This window comes from Sinohyriopsis cumingii, chromosome 4 (genome assembly GCF_028554795.1).
Source record: "Sinohyriopsis cumingii isolate HCF-2022 chromosome 4, ASM2855479v2, whole genome shotgun sequence".
In the NCBI taxonomy this organism is placed as follows: Eukaryota; Metazoa; Mollusca; class Bivalvia; order Unionida; family Unionidae; genus Sinohyriopsis; species Sinohyriopsis cumingii.
Window position 1 is genome coordinate 112,590,074 of NC_142964.1, and position 21,151 is coordinate 112,611,224.

The window sequence follows — 21,151 nt, forward strand, 5'->3', positions numbered from 1 at the left end:
TGAAGTTTTTTAAAAATCATGTGTCTCTTCACAAATTAAAAAGATTTCCTCCTTCAGATAAAAACCTGGCATCATCACTGTAGTACAGCTAAACTATATTTGGCTGTTTTGGTAATATTGATTGAGAAACTAGTAAATTACAGGTATTTATGATAAGTGGATTAAATAGACCTTGAAAAGTTGTTCTGAAAGCTAGCATATGTATATTCATAACAATAACAAATTTTATTTAGAGTCGGAATTGCATCACATAATAAGAAGCATTAGCTTATTGGAGCTATTTTATCACATAAAAAATGCTGTGGTTGGATATCTTTGTCATTTGGGAGACTGGCACATGAGTTTATTTACACCTATGAGTTAACATTAAAACCATGCTCATCATAGGGTGGCGTCCATGTTACAGGTTCCACCCGCCTCAGCCCTCTGTCATTGACCAATACCATAAGGATTATTTGTAATGAGCACTGTGAGGTAAATTGACCATATTCTAGTAGATGTAACCTTTATTCCCTGTGTCCCTTAGGTGATCTATTCAAAGAATGGCCTCCAAAATGTTGATAGTAATAGTATTAACAAATTTCCAGAGGACAGGATAAGGAAAATTCCCCATTGCAGTCAATCAGTAAAGATAATACCTTGCAAGAATTTCATTGGCTTATTTGGACCAATCAGATTTACATAAAGTGATATGTTAACATATCAAAAATATTAAACTACACACACTATATGTAATGTTTACGATCTTTATGATAAATATTGATAACAATTAATGATATTTGTGGTAACATTGTGGAAGGCCAGATTAATATGTATCTTGATTATTGTCATGATGGTTACTTAACAAATGTACAAATCTTAAAGTCGTTATTAAGGACATTATCTTTATTTGTATTCAAACAATGCTAATCAGTAACGTGGTTTTGTAAAGTGAAATTTGTACATAGGAAAAGGGTGCAATTTGTAAATGCTGTATAATTAATTTTTTGTTTGGTGTTTTATTCAAGATAAGATTTTTGTTATACTTGTTAAAATATGTACAAAATAAAAAATGTATTATTTTTGTTTTGTTATGTAATGATAAACATTTTGAGCTAACCTGGCTTTTCATTGGAGGAAGAAACTTACAGCAATAAAACAAGCACAAAGCACAGAAGTCAAGAGAAAATATGTCCACTCTGACATTAAACTATATGTCTTGTTCTTCACTTTGTGCCAAGAGCATGGATTAAATAACAGTTTTGTAACCCCATGACCAGTAACATATGCCACTATCATGGACTTCATGTATCATGTAAAGGCATGTACACTGCAGATAGAAACAATGCGGAAAACTATTTTTAACAATTCTAAAGATACAGTGAGCTCCCTTTTTTAATAGGAACATTTACTTTATAGGTAAAGGATAATTTACCAATAGACAAATTCCATTCCATGAACTGACCTGGCTGAACAGAACTGCTGTTATTTCAAAATTCTACCCAGATCACAATTCCATGATTGAATTCCTGTCTGTGATACTGAATGTTAGAGGAAAGCATGATATCAAAACTGAATGAGAATCCAACTATTGAGGTTATGATGGTCGACTCTGCTGATTTCTTAATGCAGAAACAAGCATTTTTATAGATATTTGAAACATGATGAATTGAAGATTTATTTTGGAAACTAAGACTGCAGCCAATGCATCCACAGCTTTGTCACAGTTGAAACTGTTGAATACATCTTTTTCAGAAGTTTGTTTTTTGTTTTCGTTTGTAGACTAAATTTTATCCTGTTTCTCTCTCAGGTATTATGTTTTTTGGGCTGGTGCAAAGATGTTTGAGGTTTGGAACTTCTGAAATTCCAAACAATAACAGTCCAGGACTTCCAAAAATTATATATATATACCAATAGACAAATTCCATTCCATGAACTGACCTGGCTGAACAGAACTGCTGTTATTTCAAAATTCTACCCAGATCACAATTCCATGATTGAATTCCTGTCAGTGATACTGAATGTTAGAGGAAAGCATGATATCAAAACTGAATGAGAATCCAACTATTGAGGTTATGATGGTCGACTGCTGATTTCTTAATGCAGAAACATGCAGTTTTATAGATATTTGAAACATGATATATATATATATATATATATATATATATATATATATATATATATATATATATATATATATATATATATATATATATATATATATGTATGTATGTATGTATGTATGTGTATGTATATATATATATATATATATATATATATATATATATATATATATATATATATATATATATATATATTTTTTTTGTGTGTGTGTGTAATGAATTGTTGTTAGTGTCACCAAGGTGCTGGTGGAGTGGGAGGGTACCAATATGTAATAAATGAGCATCAGATTTGATGATGTCAAGGCATCAGAGTTTAACCCGATTTAAATTGGCTTCTATCCTTCAGAATTCATTTAATTTTATATCATTAAGATTTGGTAGAGAACCCTTTCATTTCCTACTGTCAGAAAATGTTAGAACTCAGTGTATTGAATATTTAAAGTTTACCATCATAACCATAATCATTGTGCTTTTCCTTTTAAATATAGAACAGTAGATGAAGTCTTTACATTCATTTAACTTTTGAACCATAAAATGTGATTTAGCAACACACTATAATATATAATAATATAATTACCACAGCTAATGTGTTGTTCTCTTTTGTGCAGAAAATGCTTCGGCAATATTTGGTGCAGAAGCATTTCAACCTGAAGAGGGAGTCACTTTTAATTATTCAGAAGTGGTTCAGAGGAGCACCAATACGGAGGAAATACTTGCACTTACAAAACTCTGTGATTAAACTGCAGTCAAGGATACGAGGCTATCAAGAGAGAAAAAGGTAATGCTCTGACAGTTCTTGTAGTCTTGTATAATTTCTTAAGTGAAATATCTGCCTATCAAATTAGATCATATGGTGTACTTATAATTTATTTTATTGGGCATTATTCAGCCTGGATTAAAATTATTTGCTTCCAAAAAAACTGTGTTGTCCCCATGCTTTTTGAAAAGTTGATGAAGATATTTTGATACCCTCTCTTTGTTTGTCTGTCTGTTACCACAGCACGTAAGCCATGGGGCAGAATTTCACAAAATATTCTTTGCCCCTTTGGTGACCATCTATGAAAAGGCTTTCATTTTTTCCTAGTGCCCTAGAGTTCCCTGGCATGGGGTCAGAGGTCTGATACAGTTACAATGACATTTCTGAGTATTTTTTAACCACACTTTATATATGCAATCACTGCAGGTAGATTTGATGGATTTTGCATTATGGCTCATCTGGGAGATTGTGGTGAGTATAAGGGTTGGTTGGTTTAAATATACAGATGAAAACTTTGGGATTTGTGATGGCAAGCCATTACTGCACTTGCTCAAGTTTGTATTTTTGCAGGGCCCTGGGTGGCCAAGTGGTCTAAGGTGATTGCCTTTACAGATCACTGACATCTCATATCTGCATGAGTTCAAGTCTCAGGCTTGATCAGTGTTGCTGTGTGAGACAGCTTGCCAGTAACTTCCTGTGGGTTGGTGGTTCTTCTTGGGGTTATGCAGGTTCTTTCTCTACCAGATATACTGACTGCCATGTATTACTGATCAGGTGCTGAAAAATGGCATTAAGCCTGCAATATCAACAGTTACATAAAACTGTTGGTCATATCAGGCCTAAACTACCATGTCTTTAACAAGAATAATTATGCTGTAAACTGACTTCTGTTCTTTGGTGTACTAATTTTTGTTGAGGTAATGGGTACTAAAAATTATGAATTTAAAGAATCAGTGAAGAAAACAAGAAATAAACACCCATTGTAAAAGTCTGCGTTCTTCATTTGTGGCACACAGCATTCATTATAACACTGTCCATGGGAGTCATACAATATAGCACATGATAAATATAAATTTACTACCACCTAATGAAATAGGATATATATTCATTTCATAACAGGAACAATGCTATAATGAAGGACCATATACACAGAGCTGTTCCAGTAAAATGAACTTGGGACCTATGGAAGGCACTTCTAATGTAGAATGATCACCCATAGATGCAATTTTTAGAATTTTGTATTATTTTCATAGGAACACTTTGGATAATCTCAGTACCCGGGAATATATATTTTTTTAAATTGCCTTCCCTGGGTACCACATATGTGTAAGTGGAATAGACCTGGTGTAGCAATATATTGATAAAATGTAAGTAAGAACAAAATATATTTTTTCCAAATCTATGAAAATTTATACCTTAGAAAATAAATGAATGAACTCTACAAACCTTCAGGTATAACGGTACCAATTGTTTTTCTATATACCTCAGTGCTAATGTTTTGTGAAATAAATATACTTTCTATCCTACTTGAGCAAGCATGTCACACACTGTCGTAGAGAACAATGCTAGATTGTCAATTTGACAGTGACATAACCAGGTACTCCATTGCATTTAAGAGAGATAACTCTGCTGGAACTAGACAGGGGTAAGAGTTATCTAGTTGCAACAAGCACATTTTCAGCCATGTGTACCATATTTTAAAAAAATCATAAAAAATACAAAATATGATCTAGATAGAAATTAACATAAACTCACATGTTGCCAAGAGGCTCAACTTTTTTTTAAAGCCAAACAGAAAGTACAACTCTTACATAATGCACCAATCACAGCTAGTGTTGTTCTTTAATTCTGAATACAATGTTCCATACACCTTAAGCTCCGCCCACCTGGACTTGCGCAATTGGTACCGTTATACCTATAGCAAACCTTAATTTTTCCAATAATCTGTGAAATGGTTCGGGACTGTATAAGTAACAAATATACTTAGTCTCACTTGTGAAAAACAATTTGATGAGGTACTAAGCTATGTCTTATATGAATGTGTATAGAAATGTCATTGAGCTGTTTGAACTATTGTTTTCATACTTTTGCTTCACTAACAAAATCATCTTTTGAAATAAAATGAATTCTTTTAACTATGAGTTGTATCTTATTCATATCAGCACTTATTGAACTTCACATGGGTGATATGGGATAAATCACATTATGTCATATTATGCAATAACTAGGTCAATGGTCAATGTACCAAATAGTATGTACCTGTCCTACTTCAAAATGTACAATTCACCTAAAAGAAAGGAATTTGTATTTGTTTGGTAGGTGCATAACTTAACATCAGAGACAGGTGGACATGACCCAATCTTATTATAAAGTATAAGCTTTGAACACTTTACACTGTCTGCAGATACAAGAGGTCACTAACCACCAGTCCTCACACAAAGGTCTACCTACCCATCCTCTTTGTAACACAAATAGTAAGCTTTCCTCCTTTGTAATGTGAATAAAATTGTTTCAATAAGCCAATCAGTCACCAAAGATAGTAAATCACAGCTTCTAAGTGGTTATGTTGAATTGGGGGTTGAAATTAGGGGAATAAAATACAGAAAAATGCCAAATATAAACACTAAGTATAGCACATCAAATGGAGTTAAAAACAGGAGGAAATTGTTTGTCTAAAAGGGAGAGGTAGCTTATGATAAAGGAATTAAAGGAGGCAAAATCAGCAATGCGAAAAATGAGAAGTGAAAGTTTGATGACCTTACCTTGGACAAATATATGGGGCAGGGCCCAACAGGTCCAAGGACAGCCCAAAGGCAACTGTGCTGTAACATCCCTTACAGGTACCCAAATTTCAGGTGAAGTTGTGTTCATTTCCATCTAATATAAAAGGGTGAATAATTTAGATAATATAGATACATATAAAGTATATTTCTTCTACATAAGAAATTAATAATAATTGGCCTAAGATAGAGAGGAACTTATCTCAAAACCAAACAGAACATACCTTATCAGTTTTTAAACTTGTAAACGTTACTGTGAGAAATTATTAAATTGCTTCTACTTACATTTGCATCAAGATTGAGGGCTAATATAATACTTCACAAATCTTCTCTTTATTTTCATAACCAGTCACTGAAAATGTGAGATTTTATTCCCTTGAAATGTTATGACTGGTGTAAGGGAGATAACTGAATGATATACATAAGGTGTGGTAACCTCTAATATATTATCCATGTAATATATATGAGTTCATGAACAACCTGTATTAACTTCATTGCAATTAAATTATCTCAAAATACATTACTGATAAAGTGAGAACCTAAAATTTAGACTTCTATATTTAGTGGAGACCTCAAGAGTCATGTAAATTTAATTTCTAAGATGACACAGCTCTTTCATATCACATAGTTCATATTTTCTACAATGCTGGCATATAGAGTGCAGCCTTCCATAACCATGCAGATATGATCTCATGCCAATTTGGATTCTTGCGATGGGATGCACAGTTTCAAGAACAGTGTGGATTTTAATGGAATAAATGTGCACTATGTGACTAAAATGGTTATCATTCTGTAATGTTGGACCTAACATGGAAATTCCACAAGAACAGCTTGACAGAAAGAAATAGAATTAATTGAAAGTCAATAGTAGATTATAACTGGGCTTATACAAGTGCCATTGGGAAATGCTGACTTAAAAAAACTATTCTTGTTTGTTGGTATTCACTGCTACTTCAACAAAAGGGAATGCAAGAGAACTGAACTAACTGCATGAACAATTTCAAAGCAGGAAAGTGTAAAAAAAACCAACAACAGACAATTAGAGCAGGACGGTTCAAATCAAAGTGGGAAGGAATACCATATCTTTAATAAATTACCTAAAATTACTCATGCCAGAACATCCTACATAGTACAAGTGATCTAGTGTTCTCTGTCCTGGTTTATGGCATGCCTTACAAGAACAGGATAGCTATTTTTGTACACATGATTTTTCATCTTTTGCAGGTAAAATAGCCAATATTTGGCCAAAATCAACTATATTATGTTTACATAACTTATTTTGTTGCATGTATTCCAGTCTAGGAGGTAACAGCACATACATAAAGGCATCAGGCAACACAGGTCTATATCTATCATAGCTATAGTTATCAAAAGTCCCCATCCAAAGCCAGCTTGTGCTATTTTCTGAAGATTTCATGCATTTTATTCTTAAAGAACTTTCAATATTTGACCAAAACTGTTCAGCACCCATTTGTTTTCCTACATCAAACTAGTATAGTTCATAAATGCCGCCAACATGTATGCGTTTCTATGGATACACTGTGAGGCTATTCTTTCCTTTAGGTATCATGGTACCAATTGTTTTTCCATATACCTCAATGCTAATGCTTTGTGAAATAAATATATTTTCTATCCTACTTGAGCATGCATGTCACACACTGTCATAGAAAACAATGCTAGATTGTCAATTTGACAATGACATAACCAGGTACTCCATTGCATTTAAGAGAGATAACTCTGCTGGAACTAGACAGGGGTAAAAGTTATCTAGTCACAACAAGCACATTTTCAGCCATGTGTACCATATTTTAAAAAAATCATAAAAAATACAAAATATGATCTAGATAGAAATTAACACAAACTCGCATGTTGCCAAGAGGCTCAACTATTTTTTTTAAGCCAAACAGAAAGTACAACTCTTACATAATGCACCAATCACAGCTAGTGTTGTTCTTTAATTCTGAATACAATGTTCCATACACCTTAAGCTCCGCCCACCTGGATTTGCGCAATTGGTACTGTTATACCTTCAGTGGGAAAGGCACATCATTTTATCCTTTTATTTTGTTAAATGACTTTGTAATAGTTTGTATTTGTATGTTTTTTAATAGACTGATAAAAAGCATAAACAGAATGTCTTAAAAACACAAAATTTAGGTGTTAATCATTTGGATTAAACAAGGTACATTGTTGCAGACAGAAAATTTATGTAATTTGAGTTTGTCCTGAATGACTTAAAATGAAGGCAAATATTCATCAGATTCTTTAATTACTTTCCATGTTGTTGCAGGTTTTTAGCCATGTTGGAAGAGCAGCATAAAATTGAAGCTGCGATATTAGAGTTGAAACAGGAGGACATACAGTCCTCCACTAGTGATGAGGGTGTCTTGAAGAAAGGCTCCAGCACAGAGGAGTTGGACAAGGAATGCCTCAAGTTACCAAGGATAGACTCCGAAGAGTATCTATAAATTTGATCATTAAATTTTCTTTATTTGCTGGAACCATTTTTTAAGAACTACTCAGGTCTGTGGATTAATGGTTACTTCTGTAATCTTGGAATGTGTGGAACAGCAAAATACTATCTTGAATTAAGAATGCATACCGCTGTTTTTGGCACTCAGATTTAAAGGCAGATAGCACTCTGCTCACATGACTATGTCAGTCTGTTTTGTACAAGTTGCCAAAATTTATATTCGTGATGATTTTTTTAAATGAAATTTTTAGGGAGGAGTGTATCTGCCATTGAACTGTTGGTGATGAATACTTCTAAACCACAGGTTCCAATAAAGGTCTCATTAGCAAGACATGTTCAGTACAGACTGGACATATGACTGGTTGCTAATTTAACATATCACACATTGGACACTTGATGTTTGTAATTATCCCATGCCGTAATTTGATCATTATGTTTTCCAAATTGTTGAAGATAACAGAAGCTTGAAAGCCTATCACTTGATATCCAGATTCAGCAGCTGAAAGATTGCCCCCAAGCTTTGCATTTAGCATTGTTATATCAATCTCTCCGACATGTATTTTGTTACATTTTTATGTAATGTATCAGTGCAGTAAAGCTCTTTCATCCTAATTGGAATTAATGAAAAATAACTCCTTGCAACTTAACTAGCCCATATTATCATCCTCAAGTGCTTTTTGCTCTGATGGTCATTGTCCAGAGATCATGGGATAGTCTTTCATCTGTTTGTAGTCCATCCATCCATTAACACCATTGTTATCACTCCTCCTTCTAAACTAATTGGAGGATTTATATGAAACTTTACACAAACATTTATCACATGGTCTAGATGAAAATGCTCTGCTAGCCCATACAATATGACCACTGTGGTGGCATTTTAAAGATATTGTTATCACTACTTCTCCTGAATGGATGATCATAGCAACATGGGTTTTCACTAAAAAACATATTATGATGTCTACTTGGTCCTGCATTATAATTGTGCTGATCTGGTTATAATATAGCTGCCACAGTGGCCTGCATAAAAAATTTCTTATCACTGCTTCCTGAATGAATGGTGAAATCTTCATGGGTTTTTCACTTAAAGAATTATTATGATTTCTTTGACACTCGGTTCTGACCAAATGATTTATAATGATGTCTACTTAGTCATGAATGAAATTGATGAAAATCTGACATCCAGTATGTCCACCACACCATTCTTATGATTGAAGAATAACAGAGATGGTTTCAACACTCAGCAGTTTAATGGAGGAAATGGTCTTATCTTGGATTCCTGGAAATTCCTTTTGCTAATTATAGCATCAATCCCTTCAATGGACTCTTGTTTAAAAAGATGTGATCAGATACAAATCTTTTCTCATGGACTTGACTGGATATGTCTGTCAATTGGCTTTGTGTATTTTGTGGTAATTAGTCTGCAAGTTGATAAAGAATAGTTCTTTTTACTGTTGTTAAAGGGAAAATTACATAATATTATAAGAAAATATATTGTTTATAAATAGTTCTTTTAAAAAACAAGTAAATAGTGGAGGGATAAAAGACTAAACTGGACAATAGGCATTTTCTGGTACATTAATAATTGAATATATCAGTATTTTCTCATTTATTACAACTGATAATACATTCTTTTAATGTATTGTGTTAGAGCTGACTAATACCTGGTTGCATCGCTAATTTTCAAGAAATTAATGTCCAGAAAGGGTCACAAGAATTTCAAGACCCTTGTTGTAAACATCTGAAATTTAAAGCTTGGAAAGTAGTTGCATAAAATGAATCAGGTGGATGAGTGGCAGATCTGCTTTAAAAAACCATAAAATTTAGTTGCTGTTAGCAACAGTGGGTAAGTAATTACATTATATTTTCCCAGGAGCAGTGGAATTCTGGGTGATTCAGAATCAGATACTGTGTCAGAGAGAGGCGCTTCAGTATCCACACCCCCACCCACACCCACTTCACCTGGGCTTAACAAAGATGAATTCCTGATAAATGCTGGACAGTCTGTCAGGTTTGTTGGGACTTTATATCACATTTAGATAAAATTTCAGAGCTATGTTTTTAGCTCTTTATAAATGACATTTTCTTTCAGTACACTATTTCAATCTGCTGATTAATGTTGTGTGTCGGTTTGGATTTTTAATGTAGCTTTAACAATTTTTCAGTCATATTGCTATGATATGTGCAGTGTGGCAGTTTCTAGTGATGTCTAGCACTGGGGCATCATGCTGCAGACATGTAGCATGATGTCCCACCCAGTCACATTATCCTGACACCAGGCCAACAAGTCCTAACACTAACCTCTTAATGCTGAGCGCCAAGTGAAGCAGCTGCTAGAACCCTTTTTGTAAGTCTTTGGTATGACTAGGCCGAGGTTTGAACCTGTGACCTCCTACATCTGAGGTGGATGCTCTAACCACTTAGGCCACCGGAGCGGTCTTTTGATAAATGTGTTATTTTGTTATGACTGTGATATGGCAGAGCTTATTCTTCTATAATCTTGCACATCCTTCCATCCATAAGCCCATCCATCAATTACCAATATTTTGGGGGCCCCAAGTGGCCAAGTGATCTACAGCACTCATCGTTACAGATCACTGCCATCTCACTTCTGCGTGGGTTCGAGCCTTGGGCTCAGCCAATGTGGGTATGCAAGAAAGCTTGCCGGTAGCTTCTTGTGGGTTGGTGGTTCTTTCCAGGGTTTACCCGGGTTCTTCATCCACCATTTATACTGGCCGCCATGTATAGCCTATCTTGTGCTGAAAAATGGCGTTAAACCCTATAACAACAACAACCAATTTTTTGAGTATACAAAATAATTAGTGTTGTCCACCATCTGCAGTTACCAAACTTGTGAATAATATTGTCCTTAGGGGCTCAAAGGTCAAGGTCATTGTGACTGAAAGAAGAAAAATTGTTTCCCTACAACATTACTTTTAAAAAACATACCTGGTCAAACTTTTTAGATGGCTTGCATGTCTTGTCAAGAATAAACCTTTGAATTTATTAGCGAAAAGGTAAGCAGTAAAGGTCACTCTGACTGAGAAAAGAAAAATGGTCTCCACATGTTCACATTAGTTCTAAATCACATATACCTCTCCCTCGATAACTCATGCACATTGGGGTCCAAAAACATCGACCACACTATAAGTGAGGTGCAAGTTATCGAGGGATCTATAAAAAAAAGCCAAAACCAATAAAGGGGTAGATGTAAAGGCAAAAGGGGTGTGTGTGGATTGGCAGGTTATAGTGTTGAGATTAACTGTGAATAAATATTTCTCCTTAATGGTGTACTTTATTTTTTCCTCATAGAGCAACATTAATTTCAGGATAAATTACAGTATATTGATAAGATCATCAAAAACATTATTCCACATGGTTTCCGTTCGCTTAACACGTGTACCACTTGACACATTGTGTACTACGTCACTAATTTGTGTGTTGAATTGGATACATTCTAGTTTTATTGTTAGATCCAAATTAGACAGAGTTTTTTAATACAAAAGATCGACACTCTTTTTGAGAAACATTGTCAATCGAACGAACGAATGATAGATAGATTTGATTGTAGTAGAAGTAAAATGAAAAAAAATCAAGGATTAATCATTACCAACAAGAATTTAATGGGCATACAAATTTAAAACAACGTAAATTTGAACACGATAATACTTGCCATTTGTGACATGCTTGACAGTTATACAATGCTGTCGGGCATTTCTGCACACTTAAGGTTTCCGTCTCCAATATTGAAGCAAAACGCATACCAAATTGACCGATTGATGAAAATAAAATACAGCAATGCTTATCATTTGAAAAGAGGCAATTGTCACTAGAATATTCTGTTCAAAATAATATTAATTTTGGACACGGGGGATACCACCCCCGTGTTTTCCTGACTAGCGATATGTCGGCCTATGCTGCGCACCACATTGAAAAAATGTGATCTTTATCCATTGGGTTATAGAAATGAAATAGATTACTTTGGACTGTTTCTTTCAGCAGTTCAGTCGAGTAATGAGGTCAGATTTATAGCTATTTTTACAAAATTCAAGGTAAAAATGCCAATAAATGGCAAGAGATATTAAGCAAACTAAACTGATCTTGTAAAAAAGTTCAACGTTTTATAAAAAACTAACTATTATGTGGAAGAGAAACAACAATGAATAGTATGTAATGTGTTTAGAATGTCTTATTGATGGTAAAAAAATTACTAAATAATTTAGAAACAGACTATACGCCGGGGAATTTCTTGAGAACTTATGTTCTAGTGGCAAGTTGACACGTTGGCTAGCAGACAGTTTTGTACGTGTGGGACAACTTCTTGCAAAATTGGAAACTTTGATTAAAATGCAGTATTGTTTTAAGGTATACATTTCCTTCTTTTATATAATGTATTTATTTGTATGATTCTAAAAGATGCATAGGAAATCGGATTTTCTGGGTTACTGGTTCAAGAAGGTCATGGAGTGGGTCTTCATGTTGACATTTAGAAATCACATTTTCGTATTCATTTCGAGTCAGAACGTAGGATATTTTTGTACACTTTATGATTATCACTTTCTTTAATTAAAGTATGATCTTGATACAAAATGGATTTTTGAACAAAAATACTCGTGATTCATTGTTTACAGAAATGACGCATCATTGCGCAGAATTACCCGATGCACAGAATTAGCCGACATGGTGGGAACATCACATTTTGAAGAAAAAAATCAGTTTATTTTTTTGTGTTACTCCTTGATTTCTCTGCCGCCAAGGAAAATCCCGCAGATTTCTCAACTGTATGATCTTTACATAGTCAACATTTTGTGTCTCCAGCCATCATATAAAAATGTGAAACCATTTTTGATTGGTCAAATAAAATTAATCTTGATAATGATAGTGTGACCACAAGAACTTATGCTCAGATTCGCATGCCTTTAAATTTTTTCTTTGTACCTCCTTTGCTTGATTTGATACAAAAGACATATTCAAAGTGATAAAACAACTCAGGTCTCTTTTAATTGATTTTTTCTTGCAACGAACACTTCCCCAAGTTGTTGATCAAAACAAAGCCGGCATGTAATTAGGTTCTCACAGCAGTACTCAGGGGTTTTGATGTGATGGTCAATTGACTCTTTTCATGATTTCATAGAACAGAATATGTTGCGATTATAATGTTTACACTGAAACAGAATTAAAGGATTAGAATGTGACTTTCACGTAGCAAGACATTTAATTGTTTATTTCATTTTCTGTTGTCACCTGTTAGCATTTACCAGAAGTTTTCATTGATCTCTGTTTCACCAGACTGTTTATTTACAGTATTGACAACTATTTATCCAGAAAACTTACATATGATATTTTATTTAGAACTTGCAGATTTCACACTATGGATTCTATCTTTATGGGTATTAATCACCATTTTCGATGATAAAACGAGCGATGTATCATGTTTAATTTACCAATTCTTATCATATTTTTTTCATGTTCAGCTTATTTTAAAGATATTTAAAATATATTTTCTTTGGGAAAATTTGGGAGCCATGCAGGACACCGCATTATAAGTGGGATCGCGAGTTATCCGGGCGCGAGTTATTGATGAATTGGATATTTGGTAAGGAGAATGCATATTGACTTGAGGTAAAAATGTCAGCAGTGAAAGAATAAAAATGGTTTTTGCATAACAACATCAGTTCTACATCACAGACTTGCACAAAACTTTATGGATTACTTGTACTTGTGGTGACAAAAAAAATATTTATTTGGGGTCAAGCTTTTAAAAGTAAAGGTTACTCATTGAAGCAATAAACATGGTAAAAAGTTATATTGTTTTGCAATGCTGTGGCAGTTAGAGCATCCACCTTGGATGCAGGAGGTCATGGGTTCAATCCCCAGCAGAGTCATACCAAAGACTTACAAAAATGGTACTAACAGCTGCCTCGCTTGACGCTCATCATTAAGAGGTTAGTGTTAGGACTGGTCGGTCTGGTGTCAGGATAATGTGACTGGGTGGGACATCATGCTACATGTCTGCTGCATGATGCCTCAGTGCTAGACATCACTATAAACTGCCACACTGCAGACATCATAGTGATATGACTGAAAAATTGTTAAAGCTAAGTTAAAAATCAAAATCACACACATACACAGTCGGTGAAAGAAGTATGATTTACATAAAAATGTTAGTTCTACATAACAGCCTTGGATGAAAATTTGTGGATGTCTAGCACTTGGGGTAAGCAAGAAGAATGATTGGGGGGTCAAAGGACAAGGTCACCTAAAAGAATAAAAATAGCTTCTGCACAGAAATTTCAGTTACGAACATTGAGAACTATTAAACACAGGGTGGGCTTATAATGTGCTGTTCATGGTACTCTTGTTACCATGTGGCATATTGTTGAGGGCAATAAAGATGAATGGAAGAGACTGCTCATCTGTAAATAAAGCAGACAAATAATAATAAAGATATAAGTTAGCTACATTAAGTATAATGCGCTTTTTGGTATCACAAAGCTTTAAAATAAGATTCTTTCACAATGCATGAGATATAGGATCCATTTTGTGCATCGATGCAGTTTAGCTGTGCATATCTATATCTGTTCGCTTTTATCGTTAGAAAAATTAGCCTTCATTGTGGCTATCACAATTTCTTTATATGTGCATCAAAGGATGAGAGAATGGTAATATACCATTTATATCTAGTTGACCTAAAATCTGTCAAACATGATTAACAAGCTAAACTTTCAGCAATTCTCCACTTTAGTACCTCTGTAATTATATTTATTTATGACTTTTACACTTAAAAAATTTCTTATTATATATAGTTGCAGATCATAGCTTCGCTTCATGTTAAAAAATTATTCACAACATGTTTTGCATCCAGCTTTCTCTTGCACCAAAATTCCTTTATTTTGGATTTTGCAGAGTTCAAGAACTTGTGAAAAATTTTCATTCAAGTCCAACATTGCCTCCAAATGTAAGTATATTTATACTTAGATTATTAGTTCAGTTGAATGATCATCTTATAACTTCAGACTAATGCCTATACTATATACATATTTTTAAGAACATTTTAGTAATTAGGCCTTAATATAAAAAAGTAATTTTTATGTGTGTAATAATATGTCATGAACATGTACCCCACATGCAAATATAGTATTTATGAAGCATATGAATGTATCAGTCATCATCATGTTTTCTTTATGTATGATGTACATTCATCTGTCAGCAGTTGTAAACTCCGTATACTGGTGCATATGTGTGCAGATCATGGTCTCAAATGTCAGTTATTTCAAACTTCCATTGCAAATGCTTTTTATAGGGATCACTTTGGTATTCATGTACAAGTCTCTCTCTGCAGTTCCTCCAGGGTACAGGCCAGATAAATGATTTTTTAAAGTGACACTGAATGATATAACTAATTCACGGGCGAGATCATGACCACAGGCCATAGGCTGTACATGCCTGTCATACATGCTTGCTTATAACTCGAGTCCAACTGCAGACAACATAGATCAGTGTCTATGTTGTTTATTTTACTGATCACTCAACAAACTGCATAGACCCAGATCTGCTGCTGCACAGTGTGATGACAGGTCCAGATCTGTGCAGTCTGCAGTCGGAATCAACTAATAAACTATTATATATGGTTGTTTATTGGTTTAAAGACTCTTTGCAGGTGTCATATTGCATTATATAGCTTGTTGACAAGAGGCGTGTCTGCAGTTTTTACATGCCATAAAAGAGACTTTTTGTTCACTAACATTAATGAAAGCATTTCCTTTTTAGCAGTCTTCATGATGTTCAGTGTTTGTATATGGAGCTAATTAGAAAAATGTGGGGGAATTAATTTGTTTTTGTTTTTTGTTTGTTTTGGAAACCAACAATCTTCAGATGGACAATTATGATGAGACTTCTCATAGGCTGTTTGAACAAGTAGTGGGTATAAGTTTGCTCAGTTCTTAAAACTTTTTGTTTCAGTAAAATGAACAAAATATGACCTAAAAATGCTTTAAAATGAAGAGCATCTATCATAACAGTGAACTAATGTGTTTATTACTTACATATCACTATAATTTGTCAGCACAGATTTGCTGACACTTTTTTGATATACTGCAGGATGGAGAGTGTATCCACCAGAATTTATAGGCTTTTATGACCTGTTTTTTTAGTTCATGCATATATGTGCTTCAGGATTCAGATGGAAAGTCAGGGACCATTTTTAAAAGAAGAGGCTCTCAGAGGAGGAGTCCAAGAATTTCAGCACCACTGGCTAAGCAAGAATCATTTTCAGATTTGGTGTGTCTTGTTGTCTCATTGTTTGCTGTTCCCATTTGCTTTATATGTATTTCACCAGTATGTTTTGTTTTGTAGAAGAGTAGCACATTCACAATTGTTGTTTTACATGTACTTCTCACTGCTGTTAATATTGGGGATGGTCATGGTTCTTAATTAAGAATAGCAATAATTGAAAATAAGGTTTAATAGACTTCTGAGTGATTGAAACATGTCATTAAAGGAAAGTTGATGTTCATATAAAAAAGAAATCTCTTCCCTACTGATAGAAGTGCCAGAATGCCCTAGTCAAGCATAGCCAAAAGAGCTGCGGTCATTATGTTAAATTGCCAGGGTAGAGTGCATGGTTTTCTGTTGTTGATACTTTTTGTTGTGTTGCCTATAGCTTGACAAACATGAGTTTGACCTTTTATTAGCATAGTTTTTAGTGCCTAATCCAGATAGGAAATATGTACAAAGAAGCATGTACTGCAATACACTGTATAGCCCTGCCTTTGTAAAAGTTTGCAATGTAGCTGACCTGACAACCCTTATGATTCTGCCATAAGTCTTACGAAAATGACCCTTAAAATATGGACTTACAACACAAACGAAAAACTAAAGATAAATGATTGTTACCAACAAATCTGGATAATTGGTTCATCTGTGTTTGATTTGGTTCTGGGTTTCATATTAGAATTAGTGGAATTAGCCAGGTAACCAGATTAACTTTACAGCAGTACCTGAGACGTTTTTAACTGCATATATATTTTCATACGAAGCATCTGCATGATCAAACTATTGATAATAGAATTTTTTTTTAATGGCGTCCAGCAAGCAATGCATATTGAAGACGAAAGGAAAAATAAGCCTCTTAAAAAGTGTTAAGAATCAACACAGAAGAATAAAAAGGATTATTCAGATTCTTGTGAATAAAGCAGGAAGGGACATAATTACGTGGCAATTTGATTCTTATCTCGTGGCAGGAGATATGATCACCTTTGTCATTTTTTAAAAAAGAATTATATCAGGATGAGAGATAGCAGCAAACCATTGAGCTAGCTGCATAGCATTTGGAACTGAAGTTTATGCAACAGTGGTAAATAAGGTCTATGTGTACTTTACAAACTTTTCAGTTGAACATAATGTTTACCGTTGTTCTCCAGCTTTACCATAGCAGTTTGTGATATTTTTTTACACATTACTGTAAACTAGTCAAATTTACAGAAAAAAATGAACTGCCTTACTAAAACAGTCTTGTCAGGCTTTGCAGGTATTATATAGGGTAATCCTTATGTCGCTCCTTCCATCCATCACTCATGAATGTAACTAGTCTTACAGTTTTTTTGGGAATGGACTAAAACTTTGTAAATATATGGCCATCACCAGAAAATTTGCATATCAACAAAAGTGCAGGTTTTATTTAGAGTTATTGCCCATTTTGTCTTTTAACAGTGTATTACACAATCTCATGAATGCAGCTAGTTTCACAGTTTTTGATGGATTGCCATGAAACATGGTAAATAGCATGGTCAACACCCTGAAAAAACGCACTAGATAAATCACTCAGCTCCTGCAAATTTTGTTTTAGTTATTGCCCTTTATTTTCAGTAACTTAATGCAGTATATGACACAGACTCATTAGCACAACAAATTCCATGGTTTTTGTTTGATTGCCACAAACTTTTGTAAATATTATGTCCATATTAAGCATTCTGTCCCTGTTGATAAGATGACTACTAAGGGCAAAGAGACCCCGGAAATTAACACCCTTATTAATGGATCATCCCTAAGCAGAAGGATTCCAGTAAAGTTAGTCATGCATCCTTTTTGAGCTGAAGAGCAAGATGAAGACATTTTACACATTTTAATCAAGTCTAATGAATTCACCAAGGACCAAGAGGAGAAGACACCCCCCTTGAAGGTCTCCCACCTTCTCCCAATTCAGTCTCCCAAGCGGTGGAAGAGGTTTAGTCCTTTGATAAGGCAATGAATGAAGCCTGTCACCTCCTCCACCCCAAATTATGCCCTAAACCTTTTGGTTCAGTGGATACTGAGATGCTCTCAAATTTGGAAAACTCTTCAGGGGTTGCTTCGAGACCAGATTTATTGCTCCTTCATCATTAATCTCTGATCAGGAAGCTCCCACAAAAGTTTGTGAAAGGTTAGGAATTTGTTAGTCAATGTAAAAGGTGAAAAGTTCAAGTCTCATTGTCTAGTCATAAGGTTCATTCCCACATCAAACCCCAATTCCTTGGACTCCAGAACATCATAGATGGGGATTTCAATGGGATCATGATGATAAAACTGAGGCCATTCTGATCACAACACAAAGACTTTCTCATTCACATCCTTCACCTCAAACAATAAATATCAGCAACACCAACATTAAATTCACACAATCAGTATGAAACCTAGGTGTTACTCTGGACAGTACTCTCACATTGCACCAACATGTCATGAACATATGCAAGGCTGCATATCTTGAGCTGAGACGCATCAGCTCAATTCGCAAATATCTTTCAGTTGATGCCACTAAAACACTTGTGTGTTCATTAGTACTTTCATGACTGGACTATTGTAACTCAATTCTGTCTGGTTCATCTCAATATCTGCTCCAGAAACTTCAAAAAGTTCAAAACACAGCTGATCGGATCATACTTAGAGTACCACGATCAGAGCACACCTCCCCGCTGCTCTGTACCCTACACTGGCTATCCATTCGATCCAGAATCAAGCACAAAATTTGTTCTCTATGCTACATTTCACTGATGGACTCTAGTCCAACATACCTATCTGACCTCACCCATGTGTACACACCAGCAAGATACTTACACTCCTCTTCTGACAATCTTGTACTCATTATTCCCACTATGAAAACAAAGTCATATGGACAGCGTTCTTTTGCATACCAGGGCCCAGCAACATGGAATGAATTGTCCACTGAACTTAGACACAAAGACACAGTGATCACATTCAAGAATGCTCTCAAAACTCACTTATTTCGACTGCAAGAACAAACTTAAAGACCTAATAATGTTTCCTACCTTAAATATTCTCAGCATGTTTTTTAATGTTTTCTAATTTCATGGTGTTTGTTTTTGTAATCATATCATTATATGTTTTTTATCTTATAGGTGTTGTCTAATTTTGTAAAGCGCTTAGAGCTTCTAAAGATTATGCGCTATACAAAGTCCTCATTATTATTATTATTATTATCATGGGCCCTCCTCTCTGTTCAGACATAAGAGGCATTGGAGTCTGAGGTGAGATTGATTGTTACCATAGCCTCAGATGCTGTCCTATTCTCTGCTTCTTCCTTCAATTTCTTTCTCTGTCTCCCATCTTTCTGCAGCACTTGTTAGAATCAGTTGCCATTATGTCTAGATACTTTGTCCACAGTTCCACAGGGATGTTGCAAAGGACACTTTTGCTAGAACATGGCAATAACCTGCTTTGGGCTGCTTCTCTGAATGCAGATGCCCTGGTTGGCAATCTTATCACTTGCAGTTTCAAAGGATGTGAAGGATCATCAACATCAGTCCAATTATTTAGCTACTAATCCATTGAAAAACTAGAATCATTGCTGTCTGGACCAACCTATTGTGCAATCTAAGTTTCAAAAGGGCATGCAACTGCAGCTGTGCAGTAAGCAACCCTTTTTCAGGTTCCCTCTGTAGCCATGATCCATGAGATGGAGTGGCTGGAAAGACGTGTTGAGTAAGCCTTCAGATACCTCCTATCACAAGTCTGGAGGCCCTGGGGGAGGGAACGCTAATTCTAGTTACTCTGTATGTCTCCTGCAGTACATTCTCCATCCTTCAACACCTGTAGGCACCTGATTAGCTTTCTTTCCTGAGGTCTGTTTGGTCGTTATGGGAGATTGGTGGGTCTGTTGTTTAATGAAGGAAGCTTTATGCCTTTGATTCAAGAACTCCTTCCTCTTTCAATGACCCCCATTCCATTTCGTTAGTCACAAATCTACAAATTTAAAGAAAAGGTGGACACTTGCACAGCATAGAGGGTACAAAATTTTCAGCCTGCAGCTGTCGACTCCTAGAATTTTCTGGTACCCAAAATGGGTGGATAGCTTTGACTAATCATTGATCTTTCCCTCCTAACAAATTTCTGTGAGAGGAATTACTAGCCAAGAAGGAAGAGTATTACTGTGCATGGGCCATTTACATGGATTTACACTGTGTCTTTGATGAACACATTCCACAATGAGAGGATAGTACATCTGGCATGGTCTGTGTTGTACTTTCTTGGTTAATCTTTGCATTTAGTTCAGGGTTTTTTGCATTGTCCTACCTTGAATCTTGAAATTTAGTGTGGGGATACATTTTGATGAGTCCTACACTCTCATTATAAATGTAGATCACTATGACCCATATTCATGCTTTACTGACTTTGAATCACTTTGGTTGTTAACATTTATTTCTCAAGCTTTGTCCATGATAAAATCATGAAACTATAAATTTTTATGTATCTCTATTAGTACCACACCTAAACACAACCGAAGGTGACTGTGATGTACATTTCACATTTTTTACATTTTACAGGCTTAAGTTGTTTTGCGATTAGCACCCAGTATATATAGACTGTTATACTGAGAGTCAAGAAACTCTGAATTAATGATCTTGATGCCTAAAATCATCATGGAGTTTGGTTAAATTTTGTATCTGATGTTCATTTCTCAGGATTGTTCATGTTGTAATAATAGCAATGATGATGATGTACATCTCTGTTACTCTTAGAACAAAAGAGGCTTGTTGGGACCTATATT

At 34.9% G+C, this 21,151-nt stretch overlaps 1 protein-coding gene across 1 annotated transcript in view; it reads left to right on the forward strand.

Annotated features, from left to right (window-relative positions):
• LOC149801912 (unconventional myosin-IXb-like) overlaps positions 1–21,151 on the forward strand; it is a 333,412-nt gene that overhangs the window by 174,113 nt on the left and 138,148 nt on the right. The window contains exons 25-29 of the mRNA XM_089956299.1: positions 2,711–2,880; positions 7,930–8,097; positions 9,983–10,120; positions 15,016–15,067; positions 16,285–16,389. Of these exons, the coding sequence (XP_089812425.1) occupies positions 2,711–2,880; positions 7,930–8,097; positions 9,983–10,120; positions 15,016–15,067; positions 16,285–16,389 (633 nt within the window). The remainder of the gene's footprint in view (positions 1–2,710; positions 2,881–7,929; positions 8,098–9,982; positions 10,121–15,015; positions 15,068–16,284; positions 16,390–21,151) is intronic.